This window comes from Neopsephotus bourkii, unplaced genomic scaffold (genome assembly GCF_033783945.1).
Source record: "Neopsephotus bourkii isolate Nb327-2 ecotype Australia unplaced genomic scaffold, CSIRO-AGI_Nbou_v1 NB_85, whole genome shotgun sequence".
Classification (NCBI taxonomy): Eukaryota; Metazoa; Chordata; class Aves; order Psittaciformes; family Psittacidae; genus Neopsephotus; species Neopsephotus bourkii.
The window spans coordinates 139,860-166,780 of NW_026900602.1; the positions used below are offsets into that span (position 1 = coordinate 139,860).

Consider the following 26,921-nt stretch of genomic DNA (forward strand, 5'->3'; position numbering starts at 1 on the left):
CCGGCCCTGGGCGGGGCCTGTGCCCGGCTCCGGGCGATGGCGGAGCCGGTGTGAGCGGTGCCGGGGCTGCAGGAGGCAGCGGCCCCCCCTGGCCCCCAGCCGCGGGGGGGGTGCGGGCCCCGGCCCCGGCCCCGCAATGCCCGCAGGCAGCAACGAGCCCGGCGGCATCCTCAGCTACCAGGTGGGGGAGGGGGGGGGATGCTCCGTGCCCGCTCACTGCGGCACTGATGGGGGGATGGGAGCATGGGGGGGGGGGGGTCTAAAGGGGGGGGTGCTTGGGATGTGGCTGTAAAATGGGGGGTGCGAGGCATCTGTAGGGTGGAGATGGGGGGGAGGGGGGATGGGAGCAGGGGAGGAGGGCGCATGTTGGGGGGCTCCCCTTTGTGCCCCCCCCTCTTGTCCCCTGCATCTGTGTGTGGTGATGCTGTGGGTCCTATGGAGGGGGAACAAAGCCGCTGCCCCCCCCAGAGCCCCACGACGGGGTGGGGGGGTTGGGGGGATGCTTTTGTGTCCACCAGGCGCTTTGTGCCCGGTGTTGGGGTGCACCCCCCCCCCCGCTTTCAGCATCTCCTTGCCTGACCCCATGGGATTTGGCTGCGGGAGCTGCTCTCGAGGTGGGAATTGATTCATCCGGAACGAGAGCTCATGGGGAGGAGCGAGAGGGATTCACACCTCCCCCTGCAAGCGCTGACACCTCCCGATGGTGCTGGGATGGGACCCGCATCCTTCCCCTCACAGCCCCGCTGGGGGGCCCTTAAACCCTGGTCCAGGGCCTGGAGGGGGCCCGGGGAAGGATGGAGCCACCGGGATGTGGCTTTGTGCATTCAGGATGGAGATGGAGAGGGGCAGGGAGGGGGTCTCCTGCTCCCCCTCCACAGCAGCCCCCGGTTTGGCTCTTGATGCCCTCATCCCATAACACCACCAGGATCGGGGTCAGTCAATGACACTGACCCCCCCTCTGGGGTTTGCATGGTCACAGGGATGCTCTTGGCTTCCCCAGCACCGGGAGCACCCAGAGCCCAACCAGAGCATCCCCAGGGCACGGGGAGCAGCACTGAGCCCGGGGGATGAAGGCACAGGATGGAGAGGGAGGTGCTGGTACCCAGCCTGGGATGGGATAACCTCCTTCCCGCTCCATCCCATCCCATCCCAGCAGCTCTGGGAAACCCTTGAATCCTGCAGCCGTCTCCTTAGGGAATGAACCCCTCTGAGCCCATTTGAGCGGCCTCATGGGGACCGAGTGAGTGTGGAATGGGGGCATTTCCTTGGGGCTCCGGATGGTTCTGGGAAGGGCAATGGGATACCCGCAGGTGCCCCTTGTTCTGCTTCCTCCTGAGGCTTTAATGTCAATAGCAGAGAAGCAGAGCCTGGGTCAGGATGGGATTTGAGCTGGGGAGGCCTCGGTGTCACCTTCCTCCCCTGTGCTATTTAACACCCTGGGGTCACCTTTCACAGGTAACCTTTGTGCTGAGGGCGTCCATTGGAGCTGTTGGGATGGGAACAGTGGAATAGCTCAGCTGGGAAAAGGAAGCAGGGATGGAGAGGGTGAGGAGAGGGGGAAAGCCGCTTCCCTGGCCCTTTCCATGCCATGGACTGGCTCTGCCTGATGGGGTTCATTGCAGCACCAAAGGGATGGAGGCCCTGACTCTGTAATGGTCGCTCCTTGTGCCCCTGTTGATGATGCTCTCAATGAGGACCCTGAACTGGGATTGTACAGGGGTGGCTCTGGAGGAGTCACAGCCACAGAGCCATGGGATCAACCAGGGAGGAAAAGAGCCTCAAGATCTGGTCCAACCGTTCCCAGCAGTGCCAAGGCCACCCCTGCCCCATGGCACTGAGGCCTCGTCTCCATGGGTGCCTGCAGCCCTGCCCTGGGCAGCCTGTTCCAATGCTGAGCACCCTCTGGGGCAGGAATTGTTCCTCAGCTCCATCTAACCCTGCCCTGGTGCAGCTTGAGGCCGGTTCCTCTTGTCCCATCCCTTGGTCCTTGGGAGCAGAGCCCAGCCCCTCCTGGCTCCATCCTCCTCTCAGGCACCTGGATGCAGCCATCAGGTCCCCCCTGAGCCTTCTCTTCTCCATCTGAACCCCCAGGTCCCTCAGGTCCCCATCACCCCTGTGCTCCAGGCCCTGCTCCAGCCCCATTGCCCTGCTCTGGCCCCACTCCAGCCCCTCAATGTCTCTCTTGCAGTGAGGGGGCCCAGAGCTGAGCACAGGATTTGAGGTTCAGCCTCCCCAGTGCCCAGTGCAGGGGCACAATCCCTGCCCTGGCCCTGCTGCTGCACTGGTGCTGAGCCAGGCCAGGATGCTGGGGGCTCCCTGGGCACAAGCTGCTCCTGCTCAGCTCCATCCATCCAGCTCCTTCCCCATGAGCAGCTTCCAGCCGCTCTTCCCCAAGCCTGCACCATTCCATGGGGTTGTTGTGGCCCCAGTGCAGGATCTGTCCCTTTGCCTCCTTGAACCTCACCCCATTGGCACAGCCATGGATGCAGCCTGGCCAGATCCCCCTGCAGAGCATCCCAGCCTCCCGCACATCAACGCTCCCACCCAGGCGGGTGTCGTACCCTGCATCCCCTCATCCGGATCATCAATGATGACCCCGAGCATCACCCCTAACACCCAGCCCTGTGGGACACCGGGGGATGTGACACCGCTCACACCGCTCTTTGGGCTCTGCCACCCAGCCCCTTTCCAACCCATCAATGGAGCCATGAGCAGCCGGTTTCTCCATCAGAGCACGGTGCCAAAGGCTTTGCCAAGATCCAAACAGACCAAAGGGCCACAGGCAATGGGGGGGATCAATGGGAAAAGGATGGGGAAGCGGAGGCACCGGTAACACAGTCCCATGGGGCTGGCAGGAGGTGGCATCGAGCTGTGTCTGCAATGGGTCCCTGTGGAGCAGCAGCATCACCAGCGTCTGCTCCTCGTGCTCAGCGCATCCAGCAGGGTTGGTAGAGCCAGCGCTTCCCTTTGGGCCTTCATTAGAGGAATGACTGGGAAGTGATGGGAACCTCGGCCCTGCAGAGGTTTCCTTTGCGTGGGGACCACGTTCTTGGGGAGTCTCAGCCCAGGCAGGCACGGGAGCAGCCGGCCGGTGGCTGTTCCCTTTGGCACTGAAGGCACCCATGGCCATTGGGAGCGCAGCCTGAAGAGGAGGAAGGAAAGGAGACCCCTTCGGAAGCTGCAGCTGTGAGATGGGGTTGGCTTTGAGGCTCTAACCCTGGTGATGCCCGGCCCGGCTGCGTGGCAAAGGGAAAGGGGAGCAGAACGGCTCCTTCCTGGCTGCTCCGGTGGCTGTTGAGGCACAAAGGCTCTGCCAGCACCGGCTCCCAGCCCCACAAGGCCAAAACCCGGTGCTCTCCATGCTCCAAGCAGTGATGCTTCACCCCTGCAGGTTCCTGAGGGGTGCTGTTGGTGCCGTGCCCTGTGCCCGGTGCTGTGTAGAGGGATGTGCAGGCATCACTGCGGGGGGAAAGCTGCCGCCAGAAGGGCAGGGTTTGGGGTTCAGGGTTTGGGGTTTGGGGTTCGGGGTTTGGGGTTTGGGGGTTTGGGGTTTGGGGTTTGGGGTTTAGGGTTTGGGGTTTGAGGTTCGGGGTTCGGGGTTTGGGGTTTGGGGTTCAGGGTTTGGGGTTTGGGGTTCGGGGTTTGGGGTTTGGGGTTTGGGGTTCGGGGTTTGGGGTTTGGGGTTTGGGGTTTGGGGTTTGGGGTTTGGGGTTCGGGGTTTGGGGTTCGGGGTTTGGGGTTTGGGGTTTGGGGTTTGGGGTTTGGGGTTTGGGGTTGGGGTTTGGGGTTTGGGGTTTGGGGTTTGAGGTTCAGGGTTTGGGGTTTGGGGTTCGGGGTTCGGGGTTCGGGGTTTGGGGTTTGAGGTTCAGGGTTTGGGGTTTGGGGTTCGGGGTTCGGGGTTTGGGGTTTGGGGTTTGGGGTTTGGGGTTCGGGGTTCGGGGTTTGGGGTTTGGGGTTCGGGGTTCGGGGTTTGGGGTTTGGGGTTTGGGGTTCGGGGTTTGGGGTTTGGGGTTCGGGGTTTGAGGTTTGGGGTTTGGGGTTTGGGGTTCCCCCCCTTTCAGAAATCCCTTTTTGTCTTTGTAGAAAGGAACTGCAAGAACAAAGCAGGGGGGAGGCAGGAGGGGTCCAAACCACTCAGCCCCCCCCGCACTAAATACCTCCAGGGTCCCATTATAGACGAGAGAGGTGATGCTGTAGGAGGGGGCTGCAGAGGGGTGATGCTCATGGGCTTGCATGGATGCAGGGGTGGATGATGGCTGCAGGGGAGCTCTGCACAGGGGGGACAGGGAGGTGATTCCAAGCCAGGCAAGGGCAAGTCCTGCCTGACCACCTTGGCCTTCCATGGTGGTGCAGCTGCAGCAGTGGGCAAAGGAAGGGCTGCGGGAGCTGGGATTCTGTAAAGCCTGAGGATGCTGGGGGGGACCTGCATCAGGACTGGAGCAATGGGACAAGGGGTGATGGGCTCAGACTGGAACAGGGGGAGCTCACATTGGAGATAAGGGAGATCTCCCCTGTGAGGGTGCTGGGGCACTGGGATGGGTTCAATGGAGAAGGTTTGGATGCTCCATCCCATCAAGGCCAGGTTGGACACAGGGGCTTGGAGCTGGATTGGAGCTTTCCGGTCCTTTCCAACCCAAACCACTCCTTGATTCCATGATCCTATGATCCAGAGGGTAGCGGTCAATGGCTCAGTGTCCGGATGGACACCAGGGGTGACCCTCAGGGGTCTGTACTGGCACCAGCACTGTTTGATACCATCACCAACAACACAGACTGGGACTGAGGGCATTGCCAGCACATCTGCAGGTGGCTCGATGCTGAGTGGTGCAGTTGATGTGCCCGAGGGGCAGGATGCAGGATGGAGGATGCAGGATGCAGGATGGAGGATGCAGGATGCAGGATGCAGGATGCAGGATGCAGGATGGAGGATGGAGGATGGAGGATGCAGGATGCAGGATGGAGGATGGAGGATGGAGGATGCAGGATGCAGGATGCAGGATGGAGGATGCAGGATGCAGGATGCAGGATGCAGGATGGAGGATGCAGGATGGAGGATGCAGGATGCAGGATGCAGGATGCAGGATGGAGGATGCAGGATGGAGGATGCAGGATGGAGGATGCAGGATGCAGGATGCAGGATGGAGGATGCAGGATGCAGGATGCAGGATGCAGGATGCAGGATGGAGGATGCAGGATGCAGGATGCAGGATGCAGGATGGAGGATGCAGGATGCAGGATGCAGGATGCAGGATGGAGGATGGAGGATGCAGGATGCAGGATGGAGGATGCAGGATGCAGGATGGAGGATGCAGGATGGAGGATGCAGGATGCAGGATGGAGGATGCAGGATGCAGGATGCCATCCAGAGGGACTTGGCCAGGCTTCCATGCGAACCTCATGAGGTTCAATGGGGCCAAGTGTAGGGTCCTGCATGTAGGTTGGGGCAACCCTGGTATCAACACAAACTGGGGGCTGGAGGGATGGAGTGGACCAGAAGGAACTGGGGGTACTGGTGGGTGAAAGACTGGCCATGAGCGGGCAATGGGTGCTTGCAGAACAGAGGCCACCCCTATCCTGGGCTGCATCCAGGGGTGTCAAGCACCTCGATCCTGCCCCTTTGCTCTGCTCTGGAGTCCTCAGCACAGGAAGGGCATGGACCTGATGGAGAGGGACCAAAGGGGGGCACAAAACCGCTCCGAGGGATGGAGCATCTCTGGTGTGAGCTGGGCTTGCTCCCATGAGAGAAGGCTCCTTAAGGGGAGACCTTCCTGTGGGCTCTCAGTGCTTAGGGGGCCGATAGGGAAGATGGGGAGAGAGTTTCCAGCCTGGCCTGATGCGGTGGGATGAGGGGTGATGGCTTTGAACCACAAGAGCAGATTGAGGCTGGATGTGAGGGGGGAATCCTTGGCAATGGGGGTGGTAAAACCCAGGCTGCTCAGAGCTGATGGAGGGACCCCTGGATGCATCCAAGGCCAGGCTGGACGTGGCTCTGGAGCCTGCTCCAGTTGCTCCCATCCCTGCCCATCGCAGGGGACTGGAATCCATGAGCATTGATGGTCCCTTCCAACCCAAACCGCTGCATGGGTCTCCAAACCTGACTTGTGCCTTCTCCTCCTTGCCGAGCAGAGACAGGACGAGGAGGCAGTGATTGACCAGGGAAGAACCAGCAACGTTGTCAACATCCACTATGAGAAGGAGGAGCTGGAAGGTGAGCGTGCGCTGGGATGCTGGGGGGGGACCACGGGTGCACGGAGTCCTTGCCATGTCCTTTGCTTGGGGCAGCAAACCCCATTGAGCTCCTTAGTGAAGCAGCTCGGTTATGGCACTTTGGGGATGCTCTGGATGACAAAGAGAGGGGAAAAGCCCCCATGGGGATGGGTGATTCAGGGCGTCGATGGGATCATTGGGGGGCACTGATTTGATCTCTCATCACCTTGTGCCATTCGAGGCCTTTAAATGTGGTCCCTCCTGTTAGGGAACAGCCTCAGTCCTCCAGGATGCTTCTGGATGACCCAGAGCCATCATTTATCACCGTGGTGGCAAGGGTTGAGCACCATAGGCTTGGGAAGGGGCAGCTCTGTGACCGCCAGGGATGCAGGGAGCGCACAGCGAAGGGATGCTGCTGTTCCCCGCATCCCCATGCTCCGGCCGCACCAGCATCCTCTCCATAGCACCAAGTGATGCCAGCGCTGCTCCCCCCGCAGGCCACCGGACCCTGTACGTGGGGGTGCGGATGCCGCTGGTGCGCCAGAGCCACCGGCACCACCGGCCCCACGGCCGCAAGGACCGCAAACGGGAACGGGAGAAGGATCCTGCCCCCGTGGAGCAGGGCGAGCACTGTGAGTGCTGCAGCGGGGACTGGTGGGCACTGGGGCTGCTCCCCGGTATCCCTAGGGAACGTGGGGAGGGAATGAGCCCCTTTTCCCAGGGTTTCCCCATTTGTTCCATCAGTTTAAGGCAGTGGAAAGGGGAGTCACGTTGCTGAACCTCATCCCATTGGCCTGGCCTGATCCCTTTGTAGAGGCATCCATGAGCGGGATCCAGGCTTTAAAGGGGGATGTGGGGAAGGGAAGCAGCCCATCCCATGGGAAGCTGCTTCTCCATCCCCATGGCTCCGTGCAAGCCAGGGGCAGATGGACCATTTATGGCTGAGCTGCTGCCGGTCCATCCGATGCATGGGAGCGGGTTGGGGCACAGCAATGGGACGGGGCTCTGTCTCCTGGCCGCAGACACCCCGTCCCAGCGGGTGCAGTTCATCCTCGGGACCGAGGAGGACGAGCAGCACGTTCCCCATGAGCTGTTCACGGAGCTGGATGAGATCAGCCTCAAGGAGGGCAAGGATGCTGAGTGGAAGGAGACAGCGAGGTAAAGCCCTGCGGGGGGTGATCGGGATGAGCTCTTCCAGCTGCAGGAGCGGGTGCGTGGAGCCTTCTCCTTGTGGTACCCACAGCTCCATCGATGGGGCTGGTCCGTGCCATGGGGCTGGTCTGTGCCATGGGGCTGATGGTGCCATGGGTCTGGTCCATGCCATGGGGCTGATGGTGCCATGGGGCTGATGGTGCCATGGGGCTGATGGAGCCATGGGGCTGGTCCATGCCATGGGGCTGATGGTGCCATAGGGCTGATGGTGCCATGGGGCTGGTTGGTGCCATGGGGCTGATGGTGCCATGGGGCTGCTCGGTGCCATGGGGCTGGTCCATGCCATGGGGCTGGTGAGTGCCATGGGGCTGGTCCCTGCCATGGGGCTGATGGTGCCATGGGGCTGATGGTGCCATGGGTCTGGTCCATCCATGGGGCTGATGGTGCCATGGGGCTGATGGTGCCATGGGGCTGATGGTGCCATGGGGCTGGTCCATGCCATGGGGATGATGGTGCCATGGGGCTGATGGTGCCATGGGGCTGATGGTGCCATAGGGCTGATGGTGCCATGGGGCTGATGGAGCCATGGGGCTGATGGTGCCGTGGGGCTGATGGAGCCATGGGGCTGGTCCATCCATGGGGCTGGTTGGTGCCATGGGGCTGATGGAGCCATGGGGCTGACGGTGCCATGGGGCTGATGGTGCCATGGGGCTGATGGAGCCATGGGGCTGATGGTGCCATGGGGCTGATGGTGCCATGGGGCTGATGGTGCCGTGGGGCTGATGGAGCCATGGGGCTGGTCCATCCATGGGGCTGGTTGGTGCCATGGGGCTGATGGAGCCATGGGGCTGACGGTGCCATGGGGCTGATGGTGCCATGGGGCTGATGGTGCCATGGGGATGGTCCATGCCATGGGGCTGATGGTGCCGTGGGGCTGATGGTGCCATGGGGCTGATGGTGCCATGGGGCTGATGGTGCCATGGGGCTGATGGTGCCATGGGGCTGATGGTGCCATGGGGCTGATGGAGCCATGGGGCTGGTCCATCCATGGGGCTGATGGTGCCATGGGGCTGGTCCATCCATGGGGCTGGTTGGTGCCATGGGGCTGATGGAGCCATGGGGCTGATGGTGCCATGGGGCTGATGGTGCCATGGGGCTGATGGTGCCATGGGGATGGTCCATGCCATGGGGCTGATGGTGCCGTGGGGCTGATGGTGCCATGGGGCTGCTCAGTGCCATGGGGCTGATGGAGCCATGGGGCTGATGGTGCCATGGGGCTGATGGTGCCATGGGGCTGATGGAGCCATGGGGCTGATGGTGCCGTGGGGCTGATGGTGCCATGGGGCTGGTCCATCCATGGGGTTGATGGAGCCATGGGGCTGATGGTGCCATGGGGCTGGTCCATCCATGGGGCTGATGGTGCCATGGGGCTGATGGTGCCATGGGGCTGATGGAGCCATGGGGCTGATGGTGCCATGGGGCTGATGGTGCCATGGGGCTGATGGTGCCATGGGGCTGATGGTGCCATGGGGCTGATGGTGCCATGGGGCTGATGGTGCCATGGGGCTGATGGTGCCATGGGGCTGATGGTGCCATGGGGCTGATGGAGCCATGGTGCTGATGGTGCCATGGGGCTGATGGTGCCATGGGGCTGATGGTGCCATGGGGCTGATGGTGCCATGGGGCTGGTCCGTCCATGGGGCTGATGGTGCCATGGGGCTGATGGTGCCATGGGGCTGATGGTGCCATGGGGCTGATGGTGCCATGGGGCTGATGGAGCCATGGGGCTGATGGTGCCATGGGGCTGATGGTGCCATGGGGCTGATGGTGCCATGGGGCTGATGGAGCCATGGGGCTGATGGTGCCATGGGGCTGATGGAGCCATGGGGCTGATGGTGCCATGGGGCTGATGGTGCCCGCTGTCCGCAGGTGGCTGAAGTTTGAGGAGGACGTGGAGGACGGCGGCGAGCGCTGGAGCAAGCCCTACGTGGCCACGCTCTCCTTGCACAGCCTCTTTGAGCTGAGGAGCTGCCTCCTCAACGGCCTGGTGCTGCTGGACGCCCGCGCCACCAGCATGGAGGAGATCGCGGGTACCGCAGCCCTGACTCAAGCGCGCAGCCTCTGGGGCAGGGCCACGGCTTCTCCGCCCCATAGGGCTCCATTGGAAAGGGGTCTGTGGGGTTAGGGGGTGCTCCCCAGGCACAGAGGAGCGTGTGTCAGGGCTCAGCTCTTGGCAGTGGGGGTCTGTGCGGGAGATGAACCCCAGTAGGAAGCTCTTCAGGGCAAGTTGTTGCCTCACGTTGTGGCTTCTCGTTGGCCCTAGCTTCAGGGTGGAGGAGCTTGAAAGGCAGAGCTCATCGCTTATAACTTACCAGTTATCTCTTTACTAGTCTGCCAGGTTAGCAGTTACCAGTTTATCAGTTTATCAGTTTACCAGTTTACCAGTTTACCAGTTTATCAGATATCAGTTTATCAGATACCAGTTTATCAGATATCAGTTTATCACTTATCAGTTATCCGTTATCATTTTATTACTTTATCAGTTATCCATTATCAGTTTATTACTTTATCAGTTCTCAGCTTATTATCAGTTTATTGGTTATCAGTTATCAGTTTATCAGTTAGCAGTTACCAGCTATCAGTTATATCAGTTATATCAGTTTACTATATCAGTTGTCAGTTATCAGTTATATCAGTTACCAGTTACCAGTTATCAGTTATAGTTACCAGTTATCAGTTATCAGTTATAACAGTTATCAGTTACCAGTTACCAGTTTTCAGTTACCAGTTATCAGTTATCAGTTCTTAGTTATCAGTTATCAGTTGTCAGTTACCAGTTATGTTATCAGTAATATCAGTTATCAGTTCTATCAGTTTATTACTTTATCAATTACCAGTCACCAGTTATGAGTTATCAGATATCAGTCACCAGTTATCAGTTATATCAGTTATCAGTTACCAGTTATCAGTCACCAGTTATCAGTTATATCAGTTATCAGTTACCAGTTACCAGTTATCAGTTACCAGTTTATATCAGTCACCAGTTATCAGTTATATCAGTTATCAGTTACCAGTTATCAGTCACCAGTTATCAGTTATATCAGTTACCAGTTACCAGTTACCAATCAGTTTCTCTGGCAGAGGATGGTTCTCAGCCAAAGGCATCCCTATCCCTGCAGAGGCTGAGCTCTACTGCAGCTCCTTGCTGAGCAAGGCTGCACCCATGTCCTGGGGATGCTGCGCCCATGTCCTGGGGATGCTGCACCCAGGTCCTGGGGATGCTGCACCCATGTCCTGGGGATGCTGCACCCATGTCCTGGGGATGCTGGGCTCAGGTCCTGGGGATGCTGGGCTCAGGTCCTGGGGATGCTGGGTTCAGGTACCGGGGATGCTGGGTTCAGGTCCTGGGGATGCTGGGGTCAGGTCCCGGGGATGCTGGGTTCAGGTCCCGGGGATGCTGGGCTCAGGTCCTGGGGATGCTGGGTTCAGGTCCTGGGGATGCTGGGTTCAGGTCCCGGGGATGCTGGGTTCAGGTCCTGGGGATGCTGGGCTCAGGTCCTGGGGATGCTGGGCTCAGGTCCTGGGGATGCTGGGTTCAGGTCCTGGGGATGCTGGGTTCAGGTCCTGGGGATGCTGGGTTCAGGTCCTGGGGATGCTGGGCTCAGGTCCCGGGGATGCTGGGCTCAGGTCCTGGGGATGCTGGGCTCAGGTCCTGGGGATGCTGGGCTCAGGTCCTGGGGATGCTGGGCTCAGGTCCTGGGGATGCTGGGCTCAGGTCCTGGGGATGCTGGGTTCAGGTCCCGGGGATGCTGGGTTCAGGTACCGGGGATGCTGGGTTCAGGTACCGGGGATGCTGGGCTCAGGTCCTGGGGATGCTGGGTTCAGGTCCTGGGGATGCTGGGTTCAGGTCCCGGGGATGCTGGGTTCAGGTACCGGGGATGGTGGGTTCAGGTCCCTGGGATGCTGGGTTCAGGTCCCTGGGATGCTGGGCTCAGGTCCTGGGGATGCTGGGTTCAGGTCCCGGGGATGCTGGGCTCAGGTCCCGGGGATGCTGGGTTCAGGTCCCGGGGATGCTGGGGTCAAGTCCTGGGGATGCTGGGCTCAGGTCCTGGGGATGCTGGGTTCGGACCGGGGATGGTGGGTTCAGGTCCCTGGGATGCTGGGTTCAGGTCCCTGGGATGCTGGGCTCAGGTCCTGGGGATGCTGGGTTCAGGTCCCGGGGATGCTGGGTTCAGGTCCCGGGGATGCTGGGTTCAGGTCCCGGGGATGCTGGGGTCAAGTCCTGGGGATGCTGGGCTCAGGTCCTGGGGATGCTGGGTTCAGGTCCCGGGGATGCTGGGGTCAAGTCCTGGGGATGCTGGGCTCAGGTCCTGGGGATGCTGGGTTCAGGTCCCGGGGATGCTGGGTTCAGGTCCCGGGGATGCTGGGTTCAGGTCCTGGGGATGCTGGGTTCAGGTCCTGGGGATGCTGGGTTCAGGTCCTGGGGATGCTGGGCTCAGGTCCTGGGGATGCTGGGTTCAGGTCCTGGGGATGCTGGGTTCAGGTCCTGGGGATGCTGCTCTCATCCCTATCCCTCCCCTGAGTCTCCCTCCCCTTTCCCACCCCAGACCTGCTCCTGGTCCAGCAGGAGCAGTGCTCGGAGCTGGAGGCGCGCACGAGGGCGCGCGTGCGGGAGGTGCTGCTGCGGAAGCATCGCCACCAGAACGAGCGCAAGCGGAACAACCTCCTCCCCATCGTCCGCTCCTTCGCCGACGGCAGCAGGAAGCAGTCGGAGCCGCACCTCCTCGAGCGGCCAGGTCGGGCTTCCCATGGGGTCTGCCTCCGTGCTTGGGGCCCATTGGGCCCCCGTTGCTCCTTGCGCATCCTCCTGTGTCTCCCTTCTCCCGCAGCCCAAGCTCCTTCCCCCACCAGTGCAGAAGCAAAGAACGGGGTCCCCCCCGAGGCCAGCACCATGGATTTGAGCAAGGTGAGGCACATGGACCCTTTAGGGCCGGAGCTGCTCCTTCAGACCCCGCTGCTCCATGGGCTGGGGCCTGTAAAGCCCTTGTCGTGCCCAGGCGGAGCTGCACTTCCTAAAGAAGATCCCCAGTGGAGCTGAAGCATCCAACGTGCTGGTGGGGGAGCTGGACTTCCTGCCCCAGCCCATCGTGGCCTTCGTCCGCCTCACCCCCGCTGTCCTCCTCTCGGGCATGACGGAAGTTCCCATCCCAACCAGGTTGGAATGAGGAGCGCAAAGGGTTTATTATAACCCCCCCAATGAACACCATCAGATTGCAGGCATCACCTTGGCATCCCAAGGGAGGAAGGCCACGTTTCTCCCATTCCCATCTCCTCACCGCTGCTTCTCCCTTCCCTGCTCTTTTAAACCCAATTCCCCCAATGGAAGCTGCCCCCAAAGGTCCCTTTGTGATGGGGTTTGAGGAATCCCCAGCTCATCGCGGCGTCGGTGCCCACGCGTCCCCTGTGGGATCCGGGAGCTCCTGGGGCGCCCCTGGAGCAAGGACCCGTCCTGATCTCCCACTTGGTTTTCCCTGCCCAGGTTCCTGTTTGTTCTGCTTGGACCAGGAGGAAAAGCCCATCGGTACCACGAGATTGGCAGGTCCATGGCGACTATCATGACAGACGAGGTGTGTCGCGATAAGAGACACCTCCAGGTCCCATCTTGTCCCCATCCCTATGTCAGTGAGGAGGGTTTGCTGTCGGCAACCCAAAGACCCCACATCCCAAAGCAAACACATGGATTCACATCACCTCCCATCCTGGAGGCGGGAATCCCATCTGGGGAGCATCCTGCATCTCATCCCATGGTCCCAGCACCCTCTCCCCAGTGCTGGCTTCTCCTCTTGCAGCCAAAGAGGCAATGGGGGACGGGTCCCTGTGGAGGTGATAACGGGAGAGATGGGCAGGTTATTCCCAAAGGGGGGAATGCTTCCTGCCATTCCCAGCAGGGTATTTGAGGGCTTCCTGCGCTGGCTAGGGGAAGGGCCATGGGTTTCCCTCTCACGGGCTCTCTCCTGGGGCCAGGTTTTCCATGACGTTGCCTACAAGGCCAAGGACCGCGCCGACCTCGTGGCCGGCATCGATGAGTTCCTGGACCAGGTCACGGTGCTGCCGCCGGGAGAGTGGGATCCATCGATCCGAATCGAGCCCCCCAAAAGCGTCCCCTCGCAGGTGGGTGCTGCCGAAGGGAAAGGGGGGATGCAGGGACCCGGTTCACACCAGCACAAACCCAACCCTGGGGTAAACCAAGCTCCTCATGGGTACCCATCTCCATCCGACCACACAGGAGAAGAGGAAGATGCCCGGGGCGCGGGAGGACAGCACATCCCACAGCAAGGCCGAGAAGCACAGTGGTCCTGAGCTGGAGCGGACTGGGAGGTGCGAGCGGAGCACCCGGGGCTGGGTTTGGGGGTTTCCTCCCCAATCCGAGCGCGCATCCCCCCCTTTGGGGTCACTGCAGGGCTTGGGGCCAGTGGGTGCAGCCGCAGCATCACTGCCCAGAGCTGCTCTTGGCACGGGGGCAGAGGGGTTGGTACCTACAGGTGAAGCTCTGCTGCTTCTCAGAGCAAGGGGCCGTTGCCATAGGAGGGGATGGGCTCTCAGGTTTGGTCCTCTTGTTGCTGGGGGTGTTTCTGTGCCTTGGTATGGAAAGGGATGAAGGGGGATGCTTGGTCCTCTTGTTGCTGGGGGTGTTTCTGTGCCTTGGTATAGAAAGGGATGAAGGGGGATGCTCGGTCCTCTTGTTGCTGGGGGTGTTTCTGTGCCTTGGTATAGAAAGGGATGAAGGGGGATGCTCGGTCCTCTTGTTGCTGGGGGTGTTTCTGTGCCTTGGTATAGAAAGGGATGAAGGGGATGCTGGTCTCTTGTTGCTGGGGGTGTTTCTGTGCCTTGGTATAGGAAGGGATGAAGGGGGATGCTTGGTCTCTTGTTGCTGGGGGTGTTTCTGTGCCTTGGTATAGAAAGGGATGAAGGGGGATGCTCGGTCCTCTTGTTGCTGGGGGTGTTTCTGTGCCTTGGTATAGGAAGGGATGAAGGGGGATGCTTGGTCCTCTTGTTGCTGGGGGTGTTTCTGTGCCTTGGTATAGAGAAAGGGGTGAAGGGGGATGCTCGGTCCTCTTGGTGCTGGGGGTTGTGTTTTGGGGGGGTGTTGGTCCTCTTGTTGCTGGGGGTGTTTCTGTGCCTTGGTATAGAAAGGGGTGAAGGGGGATGCTTGGTCCTCTTGTTGCTGGGGGTGTTTCTGTGCCTTGGTATAGAAAGGGATGAAGGGGGATGCTTGATCCTCTTGTTGCTGGGGGTGTTTCTGTGCCTTGGTATGGAAAGGGGTGAAGGGGGATGCTTGGTCCTCTTGTTGCTGGGGGTGTTTCTGTGCCTTGGTATGGAAAGGGGTGAAGGGGGATGCTCGGTCTCTGTTGCTGGGGGTGTTTCTGTGCCTTGGTATAGAAAGGGATGAAGGGGGATGCTCGGTCCTCTTGTTGCTGGGGGTGTTTCTGTGCCTTGGTATAGGAAGGGATGAAGGGGGATGCTTGGTCCTCTTGTTGCTGGGGGTGTTTCTGTGCCTTGGTATAGAAAGGGATGAAGGGGGATGCTCGGTCCTCTTGTTGCTGGGGGTGTTTCTGTGCCTTGGTATGGAAAGGGGTGAAGGGGGATGCTTGGTCCTCTTGTTGCTGGGGGTGTTTCTGTGCCTTGGTATAGAAAGGGGTGAAGGGGAGCTGCTCTGTCCTCTTGTTGCTGGGGGTGTTTCTGTGCTTGGTATAGAAAGGGGTGAAGGGGGATGCTCGGTCCTCTTGTTGCTGGGGGTGTTTCTGTGCCTTGGTATAGAAAGGGACGAAGGGGGATGCTCGGTCCTCTTGTTGCTGGGGGTGTTTCTGTGCCTTGGTATGGAAAGGGATGAAGGGGGATGCTCGGTCCTCTTGTTGCTGGGGGTGTTTCTGTGCTTGGTAAAGAAAGGGGTGAAGGGGGATGCTCGGTCCTCTTGTTGCTGGGGGTGTTTCTGTGCCTTGGTATAGAAAGGGATGAAGGGGGATGCTTGGTCCTCTTGTTGCTGGGGGTGTTTCTGTGCCTTGGTATAGAAAGGGATGAAGGGGGATGCTTGGTCCTCTTGTTGCTGGGGGTGTTTCTGTGCCTTGGTATAGAAAGGGATGAAGGGGGATGCTTGGTCCTCTTGTTGCTGGGGGTGTTTCTGTGCCTTGGTATAGGAAGGGATGAAGGGGGACGCTTCCTTTGAAGTGGTTCTGTGCCCGTCTGCAGCCAAGGGAACCCCGTGCATCCTCCCAAAGCACAGTCCCTTCCTCTCCCTCGCTGCAGGCTCTTTGGAGGCTTGATCCTGGATGTGAAGCGCAAAGCCCCGTGGTTCTGGAGCGACTTTCGGGACGGTGTGAGCCTGCAGTGCCTGGCATCCTTCCTCTTCCTCTACTGTGCCTGCATGTCCCCCGTCATCACCTTCGGGGGACTGCTGGGGGAGGCCACCAAAGGCCACATAGTGAGCATCCCTCTCCTCGGGGGCCCTGGGACAAGTCCTTGCTGCAGGGGATTTGCTTCGTGCTGGGTTTTGCCCGTGTCTGATGCGTTGGCTCCTCACCCCCCTGCACAGAGCGCCATGGAGTCGCTGCTGGGCGCATCCATGACCGGTGTGGTGTATTCCCTCTTTGCTGGCCAACCTCTCACCATCCTCGGCAGCACCGGCCCCGTCCTTGTGTTCGAGAAGATCCTCTACAAGTTCTGCAGGTTTGGGTTGGCTTCTGTGACGCGGGCATTGCCCTAGTGCATGGTAGTGCAGGAGCCCTCAGTGCATGAAGGATGAATGGGGCCGTTTGGGGTTCTTAGGGTTGAAGTGAAGCAGAAGGAGAGACCCTAAGGATGGGGGTGCCCAAGGTGCTGGGATGCGCTGGGTTTGGATGATTCTGATGAAATGCAGGAGCCCATCATGGGAAATGGCTGTTTTCTGTGCCAGTCCTTGGGTTGTGATGCCTGAGCACCCTTCTGGCCATTCAGCTTCCTTCCTAAGCCCCAGCTTGCTGGCAGGAGGTGACTGGGTGCCAAAGCAGCCCCTTCCTGTGTTAGGGTGACGTGGGAGAGGTGTTACCACCTCCATTAGCCTTCTTGTTAACACAAGAACTGTTAATGGCCATTAAAGACCTGGCCAAGGTGCTTTCCCCAAGGGAAGAGCCCATCTCAGAGCCTTGTGCTGGCCTCTCCATCCTTGGCTTGCCTTGGCCCTTTCCACCCTTGGTCCTCCTTTGCTCCCCAGGGAGCACGCGCTCTCCTACCTGTCCCTGCGGGCCTGCATCGGGCTCTGGACCGCCTTCTTGTGCGTCGTGCTGGTGGCCACGGACGCCAGCTCCCTGGTGTGCTACATCACCCGCTTCACCGAGGAGGCCTTCGCCTCCCTCATCTGCATCATCTTCATCTATGAGGCGCTCGAGAAGCTCAGCCACCTGCGCGAGACCTACCCCGTGCACATGCACAGCAAGCTCGACCTCCTCACCATCTACTAGTGGGTTCCTTCCCTCCCGCTCGGGGCTGCGCCTCCATCGCCTTTCCCTTACCAATGGGTTGGATTCTGTCCCCCCCAGCTGTAAGTGCGAGCCCCCAGCCCATCCCAGCAATGAAACCCGACGCTTCTGGGACACCAACGGGATCAACGTGTCCAGCATCACCTGGGAGAACCTCACGGTGACTGTAAGTGCCCTGTGCCGCAGCGAGGTCCAGGAGCATCCCTGTGGTACCCAACTCAGAGCCCTTTGGGTGATGGTGGGCTTCAGCCTGTGCTGGTGCTGCTCTGCTTCGATGGGATGTGTGGATGTCACCCGCTTGGTCCAGGGAAGGGGGGTCCCCCTTGTCCAGCCCAGCCCTCCTCAGCCTGCTTGCAGGATGATGCTTCTGACCAGGAGCAAGGTCTAGGGGGTGGTTTGGGGGCTGCAGCAGTCACAGGGCTTGAGTTCATGCTCAAAGGTGGGACCTGGCTTCCTCAATTGGGTCCTAGGAGCTCCAGACCTTGCCTTCCCATTCCCTGCAGGCACATGCAGGAACTGGAGCATCTGAGCCACCTCAGATGGCTGTTATGGACATCTCCATCCCCCTGTGGCCAGCCCCGCATTGGGAAGGGATGGGTTGTCCCTGTTGTCACCATGGTTGTTTTGGCCTCAATGCCTCGTTCCCTCCTTATCCCCAAGAGTTCCCAGGTTGCCTTCCCCTCTGTTGTCTCCCCAGCCACAGCTTCCTGCCATTCACACAGAGGACGTGCCATGGGTCTTGTGCTACGGTGTCCCACCAGATCCCACCCCTGCTCTCCTCTGCCCAATGTCCCACTCTTTCGGCTGCTGCTGCCCCTTAAACCCCATCCTCCAGCAGCCACAGCCACAAGGTCCCGGATCTCAGCCCGAGATCCCCAGAGCTCCCTGGTTCTCCCTGATCCACGAGCCCTGCCCTTGTGTCCCCGTGCTCTGTCCCCCAGGAATGTCGCCGTGCGCACGGGGAGTTCCGAGGACCCGCATGCGGGCGCAACGGCCCCTACGCTCCTAACGTCCTCTTCTGGTGCTGCATCCTCTTCTTCTCCACCTTCCTCCTGTCCGGCTTGCTGAAGAAGTTTAAAACCAGCCGTTACTTCCCAACCAGAGTAGGTGGAAAATGGGGTCCAGCAGCAGCCCCCACTTTGACCGAGGTGTCCATCAGCGTGGATGCTCCTCGCTCCTCCCCATGAGCAGCATCTCCCACCTCCCTGCCTGCCTCGTGACCTGCCCTGGGCTGGTTCTCTGTGTCTCTGTGCTGATGGTTGGGGTTTCCCCTTGGGAAATCAGGCTTTCCCTGGTTCCCACCTTCTCTGCTCAATGTTGGTTCCAATGTGGAGCTGCCATAGGAAAACGCTGTTTCTTCCTTTTGAGGTCCAAACGATGCCTCAGTGCCTTACCCCCTATTAGATGTGAGCATGGCATAGGGGCAGACATCAGCCCCGTTAGCTTGTAATAGAGCTTTTAAGGCTTGCATTGACTCAACCCTTTCCCACCTCATTCAAGCTCTGTTATCACCTTGCACCAGGTCTCAAAGGGACAACCCCAGCACCAGAACCTCACCAAGGGATTTGCCTGCCCGGTGCAGAGTGGGGGGGCTTTGTTAACCAGGCTTGACACCAATGATGCCCCCAGACCCACTCCTTCCACCTCCTGTTAGGGCCCTGCTTGCCAGCCCCCCTTAGCTCTGGTTTCTCGCCCCAGGTCCGCTCCACAGTGAGTGACTTCGCCGTCTTCCTCGCCATCGTCACCATGGTGCTCATTGACTTCATGGTTGGGATCCCATCGCCGAAGCTCCACGTCCCCCATATGTTCAAGGTACTGGAGGGGTCTGAGCAGGTTCCAGCCCCTGGGGGTGCCACCACAAGGTGATGCTGGGGCAGGAGATGATGCTGGTGCGTGACCAGGTCCTTTCCCAGCTCCAAGGGCGCTGTTGCCTCCTGGAAACAAGAGGCCCTAAATGAGACACCTCCAACAGAAGGGTCTATGGGTGCTGGCAGTGGCTGTGCTGAGCCCTATGGAGGGGCTGAACCCAGGGTGGGGAGCGCATTGGCACGGGTTGGAGGCAGTGAAGGTGCTGGGCTGGGGCAGGGTGCTGAGGCCGGTGCTCCGTTGCAGCCCACCAGGGATGACCGCGGGTGGCTCATCAGCCCCATAGGACCCAACCCGTGGTGGACGGTGCTGGCCGCGCTCATCCCAGCTCTGCTCTGCACCATCCTCATCTTCATGGACCAGCAGATCACTGCCGTGATCGTCAACAGGAAGGAGCACAGGCTGAAGGTCAGGGGCTGCTCGAGGTGACCCCGTCCCCAACCCTCCTGTCCCAAGGGCTTTGTGAAGGGGTTGCTCTGGGGGAACGGCTGCCTATGGGGCAGGAGGCTCTCCTGCATTGATGGTGACACAGGAGGATGAGGGATCTTTGGGATCAGAGCCATTGCAAGCAGGGCAATGCTCTCCTGCATTGATGGTGACACAGGAGGATGAGGGATCTTTGGGATCAGAGCCATTGCAAGCAGGGCAATGCTCTCCTGCATTGATGGTGACACAGGAGGATGAGGGATCTTTGGGATCAGAGCCATTGCAAGCGGGGCAATGCTCTCCTGCATTGATGGTGACACAGGAGGATGAGGGATCTTTGGGTCAGAGCCATTGCAAGCAGGGCAATGCTCTCCTGCATTGATGGTGACACAGGAGGTGAGGGATCTTTGGGATCAGAGCCATTGCAAGCGGGCAATGCTCTCCTGCATTGATGGTGACACAGGAGGGTGAGGGATCTTTGGGATCAGAGCCATTGCAAGCAGGGCAATGCTCTCCTGCATTGATGGTGACACAGGAGGTGAGGGATCTTTGGGATCAGAGCCATTGCAAGCGGGCAATGCTCTCCTGCATTGATGGTGACACAGGAGGTGGGGTTTTGGGTGGTTGGGGGTGTTTGTTGTGGTGAGGGATCTTTGGGATCAGAGCCATTGCAAGCAGGGCAGGATGCTCTCCTGCATTGATGGTGACACAGGAGGATGAGGGAGCTTTGGGATCAGAGCCATTGCAAGCAGGGCTTGAGCTCCTGTCTGATGCATGCACAGAGAGTGGGGACATCCTTGTTCCCAGCTCTAGTTTTAGGGTGTTAAGAAGTCAACTCAAGCTCAAGCAGGGTTTGGGCCCCGCTCGTGGCGTGTCCTTGCTCTGGGATGCTCTGTGTTGCTCTGCTCCCTGCAGAAAGGATGCGGGTACCACTTGGACCTCTTCATGGTGGCTGTGATGCTGGGGGTGTGCTCCGTGATGGGGCTGCCCTGGTTCGTGGCTGCCACCGTCCTGTCCATCACGCACGTGAACAGCCTCAAGGTGGAGTCCGACTGCTCAGCACCAGGGGAGCAGCCCAAGTTCCTGGGCATCCGCGAGCAGAGGGTCACGGGCTTGATGATCTTTGTGCTCATGGGCTGCTCCGTCTTCTTCACGGCTGCCTTGAAGGTAAGAGGGCGACCAGAGCAGCCCCGACCGTGGGCCTCTGGGGGTTATTCAAGCATAGCCCCCGAGGAGCAGTCATGGGATGCAGGAGGATGATGCTGTGACCCCAAACCTTGGTGCCTGCCCATTTCGGGCACCTTCAGGCCCCACTGTGCTGTGCTCAAGGACACTGAATGAACCTAGAAGCTCACCCTTGTTTAGGGCTGTACCCAGAGCAGTAAATCTGCTCCTTTTAGAGAGGACAGCACTCACCTGGCTGCAGTTTGCTCCCCGAATGCCTCAGCACAGCCGTTCCCAGGAGCCGAACACACCGACATCAGCCCCATGGGCTTCCCTGCACATCAGGGGATCATAGAAGAGGTCAGGTGGGAAAGGGCCTTATGATCTCTGGTTCCAACTAGATCTTAGGCTCAAGGAGACCCTCATCTTTAGGCTCAAGGGATACCCATCATCTTCAGGCTCAAAGGAGACCCATCATCTTTGGGCTCAAGGGATACCCAGCATCTTTAGGCTCAAAGGAGGCCCTCATCTTTAGGCTCAAAGGAGACCCTCATCTTTAGGCTCAAGGGATACCCATCATCTTTGGGCTTAATGGATACCCATCATCTTTAGGCTCAAGGAACCCGGTAAAGGAGACCCTCATCTTTAGGCTCAAAGGAGACCCTCATCTTTAGGCTCAAAGGAGACCCTCATCTTTAGGCTCAAAGGAGACCCTCATCTTTAGGCTCAAAGGAGACCCTCATCTTCAGGCTCAAAGGAGACCCTCATCTTTAGGCTCAAAGGAGACCCTCATCTTTAGGCTCAAAGGAGACCCTCATCTTAGGCTCAACTTTAGGCTCAAAGGAGACCCTCATCTTTAGGCTCAAAGTAGACCCTCATCTTTAGGCTCAAAGGAGACCCTCATCTTTAGGCTCAAAGGAGACCCTCATCTTTAGGCTCAAAGGAGACCCTCATCTTTAGGCTCAAAGGAGACCCTCATCTTTAGGCTCAAAGGAGACCCTCATCTTTAGGCTCAAAGGAGACCCTCATCTTTAGGCTCAAAGGAGACCCTCATCTTTAGGCTCAAAGGAGATCTTTAGGCTCAAAGGAGACCCTCATCTTTAGGCTCAAAGGAGACCCTCATCTTTAGGCTCAAAGGAGACCCTCATCTTTAGGCTCAAAGGAGACCCTCATCTTTAGGCTCAAAGGAGACCCTCATCTTTAGGCTCAAAGGAGACCCTCATCTTTAGGCTCAAAGGAGATCCATCATCTTTAGGCTCAAAGGAGACCCTCATCTTTAGGCTCAAAGGAGACCCTCATCTCTCAAAGGAGACCCTCATCTTCAGGCTCAAAGGAGATCCATCATCTTTAGGCTCAAAGGAGACCCTCATCTTTAGGCTCAAAGGAGACCCTCATCTTTAGGCTCAAAGGAGACCCTCATCTTCAGGCTCAAAGGAGACCCTCATCTTTAGGCTCAAAGGAGACCCTCATCTTTAGGCTCAAAGGAGACCCTCATCTTTAGGCTCAAAGGAGACCCTCATCTTCAGGCTCAAAGGAGACCCTCATCTTTAGGCTCAAAGGAGACCCTCATCTTTAGGCTCAAAGGAGACCCTCATCTTTAGGCTCAAAGGAGACCCTCATCTTTAGGCTCAAAGGAGACCCTCATCTTTAGGCTCAAAGGAGACCCTCATCTTTAGGCTCAAAGGAGACCCTCATCTTTAGGCTCAAAGGAGACCATCATCTTTAGGCTCAAAGGAGACCCTCATCTTTAGGCTCAAAGGAGACCCTCATCTTTAGGCTCAAAGGAGACCCTCATCTTTAGGCTCAAAGGAGATCCATCATCTTTAGGCTCAAAGGAGACCCTCATCTTTAGGCTCAAAGGAGACCCTCATCTTTAGGCTCAAAGGAGACCCTCATCTTTAGGCTCAAAGGAGACCCATCATCTTTAGGCTCAAAGGAGACCCTCATCTTTAGGCTCAAAGGAGACCCTCATCTTTAGGCTCAAAGGAGACCCTCACTTAGGCTCAAAGGAGATCCTCATCTTTAGGCTCAAAGGAGACCCTCATCTTTAGGCTCAAAGGAGACCCTCATCTTTAGGCTCAAAGGAGACCCTCATCTTCAGGCTCAAAGGAGACCCTCATCTTTAGGCTCAAAGGAGACCCTCATCTTTAGGCTCAAAGGAGACCCTCATCTTTAGGCTCAAAGGAGACCCTCATCTTTAGGCTCAAAGGAGACCCTCATCTTTAGGCTCAAAGGAGACCTCTTTTAGGCTCAAAGGAGACCTTTTGGTGGGGGAGACCTCATCTTTAGGCTCAAAGGAGACCCTCACCTTTAGGCTCAAAGGAGACCCTCATCTTTAGGCTCAAAGGAGACCCTCATCTTTACGCTCAAAGGAGACCCTCATCTTTAGGCTCAAAGGAGACCCTCATCTTTACGCTCAAAGGAGACCCTCATCTTTAGGCTCAAAGGAGACCCTCATCTTCAGGCTCAAAGGAGACCCTCATCTTTAGGCTCAAAGGAGACCCATCATGTTTAGGCTCAAAGGAGACCCTCATCTTTAGGCTCAAAGGAGACCCTCATCTTTAGGCTCAAAGGAGACCCTCATCTTTAGGCTCAAAGGAGACACCTCGTGTTTAGGCTCAAAGGAGACCCATTGCTTTTTGCCACAAGAACACAAGGAAATGTTTCTCTTTAGATGAAATCCCCCTTTTTCCTCCAGCCCTGCTGCAAACCAGGATTACTTGGATGCAACCAGACCCCTAAAGCAGAGCATCAGCTCCTCGCACCCTCCAAATCACTGCTGCTTAAAACCCCTCTTGAAGCCAATGGAACCTGGGGGGCTGGAAGCGGTTTTAGGCAGCACCTATAGGACAGGGAGCCCCCTGACCATGCCCTTTAACCCAATCCATCACTGCTTTGTCCTCTGCAGTTCATCCCAATGCCTGTGCTTTACGGTGTCTTCCTCTACATGGGGGTGTCGTCGCTCAGAGGAATTCAGGTACGGAACTGCAGCGCTTCTGCCCTCGGGAGCTCGGCTCCATGGAGGTGGCAGAGGAGGACACGAGGCCAGGCAGGACATGAGGGTGTTTTGTACTGGGGGAGATGGGGGATACCCATGGGGCTGGGAGGAGCAGGCGGGGTGGGGCTGATCCAGGGATTGGGGCAGCGTTTTGGGGATGTGGAAATGGGGGAGTCACAGAATGAGGGAATCAACCAGGGTGGAAAAGAGCTTCAGCATCACCCAGTCCACCCGTTCCCAGCAGTGCCAAGGCCACCCCTAACCCATGGCACTGAGGCCTCGTCTCCATGGGTGCCTGCAGCCCTGCCCTGGGCAGCCTGTTCCAATGCTGAGCACCCTCTGGGGCAGGAATTGTTCCTCAGCTCCATCTAACCCTGCCCTGGTGCAGCTTGAGGCCGGTTCCTCTTGTCCCATCCCTTGCTCCTTGGGAGCAGAGCCCAGCCCCTCCTGGCTCCATCCTCCTGTCAGGCACTTGGAGGCAGCCATCAGGTCCCCCCTGAGCCTTCTCTTCTCCATCTGAACCCCCAGGTCCCTCAGGTCCCCATCACCCCTGTGCTCCAGGCCCTGCTCCAGCCCCATTGCCCCTCAATGTCTCTCTTGCAGTGATGGGCACTGCCCGTTGTCAATGCAGAGGGACTGTGATTCCCATTGGGAATCCTTGCTGAGGGGCTCAGCTCTCATGGGCAAACCAGGCTATGGATGGGCAAATGGGAGCTGGATGGATCCAGGGTTACCCCTTGCAAGCAGGATGCTGAAGGCTCCCTCCGCATCCCCGCATCCCATGGGGGTGCCTCCTCCCTTGTCCCGTGCAGTTCTTCGACCGCTTGAAGCTGTTCTGGATGCCGGCCAAGCACCAGCCGGATTTCATCTACCTGCGCCACGTGCCCTTGCGGAAGGTTCACTTCTTCACCCTCATCCAGCTCCTCTGCCTCGTCCTGCTCTGGGCCATCAAAGCATCCCGAGCTGCCATCATCTTCCCCATGATGGTGAGAGCCGGGGCCGCCCGCGGCGGGGGGCGCAGCGTCACCGGCGGCCTCACCGCGTGTCCCCACCGCGCAGGTCCTGGCGCTGGTCTTCGTGCGGAAGGTGATGGATCTGTGCTTCTCCAAGCGCGAGCTCAGCTTCCTCGATGACCTCGTGCCCGAGAGCAGGAAGAAGAGGTTGGACGATGCCAAAAACGAAGCCAAAGAAGAGGAGGTAACGGCTGCTGCGAGCCGGGCAGCACCCGTCCCAGCTTGGCTTCCACTGCGGGGTTAATGCATCCCTAGAGCATCATGGAATGGGTTGGAAAGGAGCTGGAGCTCGTCCAGTTCCAACCCCTGCCATGGGTAGGGACACCTCGCACTAAACCAGGGTACCCAAGGCTCATCCAGCCTGGCCTTGAACACTGCCAGGGATGGAGCATTCACAACCTCCCTGGGCACCCATTCCAGTGCCTCACTGCCCTCACAGGAAAGGATCCCCTCCTTAGATCCAATCTAAACTCCCCCTGTTCCAGTTTGAACCCCATATATATATATATATATATATAGCCTGGATCCCCCATTGTAGCCAGTTCTGTAGCACTTCAACAGGGCAATATCCCTCACAATGGGGTCCGAACCCTATATATATATATATACCTGGATCCCCCATTGTAGCCTGTTCTGTAGCACTTCAACAGGGCGATATCCCTCACAATGGGGTCCGAACCCTATATATATATATATATAACCTGGATCCCCCATTGTAGCCTGTTCTGTAGCACTTCAACAGAGCGATATCCCTCACAATGGGGTCCGAACCCTATATATATATATATATCCTGGATCCCCCATTGTAGCCTGTTCTGTAGCACTTCAACAGGGCGATATCCCTCACAAGGGGGTCCGAACCCTATATATATATATATATCCTGGATCCCCCATTGTAGCCTGTTCTGTAGCACTTCAACAGGGCGATATCCCTCACAATGGGGTCCGAACCCTATATATATATATATATATAACCTGGATCCCCCATTGTAGCCTGTTCTGTAGCACTTCAACAGGGCGATATCCCTCACAATGGGGTCCGAACCCTATATATATATATATATATATATAACCTGGATCCCCCATTGTAGCCTGTTCTGTAGCACTTCAACAGGGCGATATCCCTCACAATGGGGTCCGAACCCTATATATATATATATAACCTGGATCCCCCATTGTAGCCTGTTCTGTAGCACTTCAACAGGGCGACATCCCTCTCAATGGGGTCCTGCTGACCCCACACCGGTTATCACCATAGGCAGCCTTGCTCATGACGGTGTTTTTGTCACCCCCACAGCCCCATTTCCCCAGTATGGGAGACCCTTCCCCTGCTGCCCTCGCTGCTCCCAATGGGATCACTGGGGTCGGGTGCAGCAGAGACCTGGATTTGCCCCTTGCATCATAGGAATCCCGTAAGATGATGGAAGCCGCTGCTGCGGGCTCGGTCCAGCTGCGCCTGCTGGCCAAGGGCAGCCAAGCGGGGGTCCCAAAGGGAAGCACTGAGAGGTAAAGCCCCAAGGGATGGGGGACTCGTTCCCAGTGTTAACTGGAAGGGGTTTGGGGCCGGGCTCCCTGCTTGCATCTTCCTTGAGCATCCCTCAATGGGGGGGGGTATGGGTATGGGTATGGGTATGGGCATGGGTATGGGTATGGGCATGGGTATGGGTATGGGTATGGGTATGGGTATGGGTATGGGCATGGGTATGGGTATGGGTATGGGTATGGGTATGGGTATGGGTATGGGTATGGGTATGGGTATGGGTATGGGTATGGGTATGGGTATGGGTATGGGTATGGGTATGGGTATGGGTATGGGTATGGGTATGGGTATGGGTATGGGTATGGGTATGGGTATGGGTATGGGTATGGGTATGGGTATGGGTATGGGTATGGGTATGGGTATGGGTATGGGTATGGGTATGGGTATGGGTATGGGTATGGGTATGGGTATGGGTATGGGTATGGGTATGGGTATGGGTATGGGTATGGGTATGGGTATGGGTATGGGTATGGGTATGGGTATGGGTATGGGTATGGGTATGGGTATGGGTATGGGTATGGGTATGGGTATGGGTATGGGCAGCGCCAAAGGAGGGGATGGAGGGCTCAGGACTGACCCCAAACCCCCACCAGCAGTGGTTTAAGGTACCTGGAGGTGCTCGTGCTCAACCCCGAGGAGCTGCAGGAGGGATGTGCACCAGGAGAGGGCTGTGGGGCTGACCCCTAAACCCCTCCTGTGGGGCTGACCCCTAAACCCCCTCTGTGGGGCTGACCCCTAACCCCCCTCTGTGGGGCTGACCCCTAAACCCCCTCTGTGGGGCTGACCCCTAACCCCTCTGTGGGGCTGACCCCTAAACCCCCTCTATGGGGCTGACCCCTAACCCCCCTCTGTGGGGCTGACCCCTAAACCCCTCTTGTGGGGCTGACCCCTAAACCCCCTCTGTGGGGCTGACCCCTAACCCCCTCTATGGGGCTGACCCCTAACCCCTTTGCAGGGCTGACCCCTCGGAGATCAACATCTCGGATGAGATGCCCAAGACGGCCGTGTGGAAAGCGCTCACCATGGACACGGAGCCACGGTGA

The 26,921-nt window shown here is 58.4% G+C and overlaps 1 protein-coding gene across 1 annotated transcript; it reads left to right on the forward strand.

Moving 5' to 3' along the window:
• SLC4A8 (solute carrier family 4 member 8) lies at window positions 1–26,921 on the forward strand. The gene is made up of 24 exons (XM_061355098.1): window positions 1–181; window positions 6,127–6,208; window positions 6,705–6,839; window positions 7,230–7,365; window positions 9,289–9,449; window positions 11,967–12,155; window positions 12,249–12,325; window positions 12,417–12,574; window positions 12,899–12,986; window positions 13,384–13,530; window positions 13,646–13,737; window positions 15,664–15,838; window positions 15,950–16,083; window positions 16,607–16,852; window positions 16,932–17,037; window positions 17,813–17,974; window positions 18,570–18,683; window positions 18,984–19,145; window positions 20,079–20,330; window positions 23,236–23,304; window positions 24,138–24,311; window positions 24,385–24,522; window positions 25,744–25,844; window positions 26,834–26,921. The coding sequence occupies exons 1-24, from the start codon at window positions 137–139 to the stop codon at window positions 26,919–26,921; spliced, it is 3,231 nt and encodes a 1,076-aa protein (XP_061211082.1). The 5' UTR covers window positions 1–136.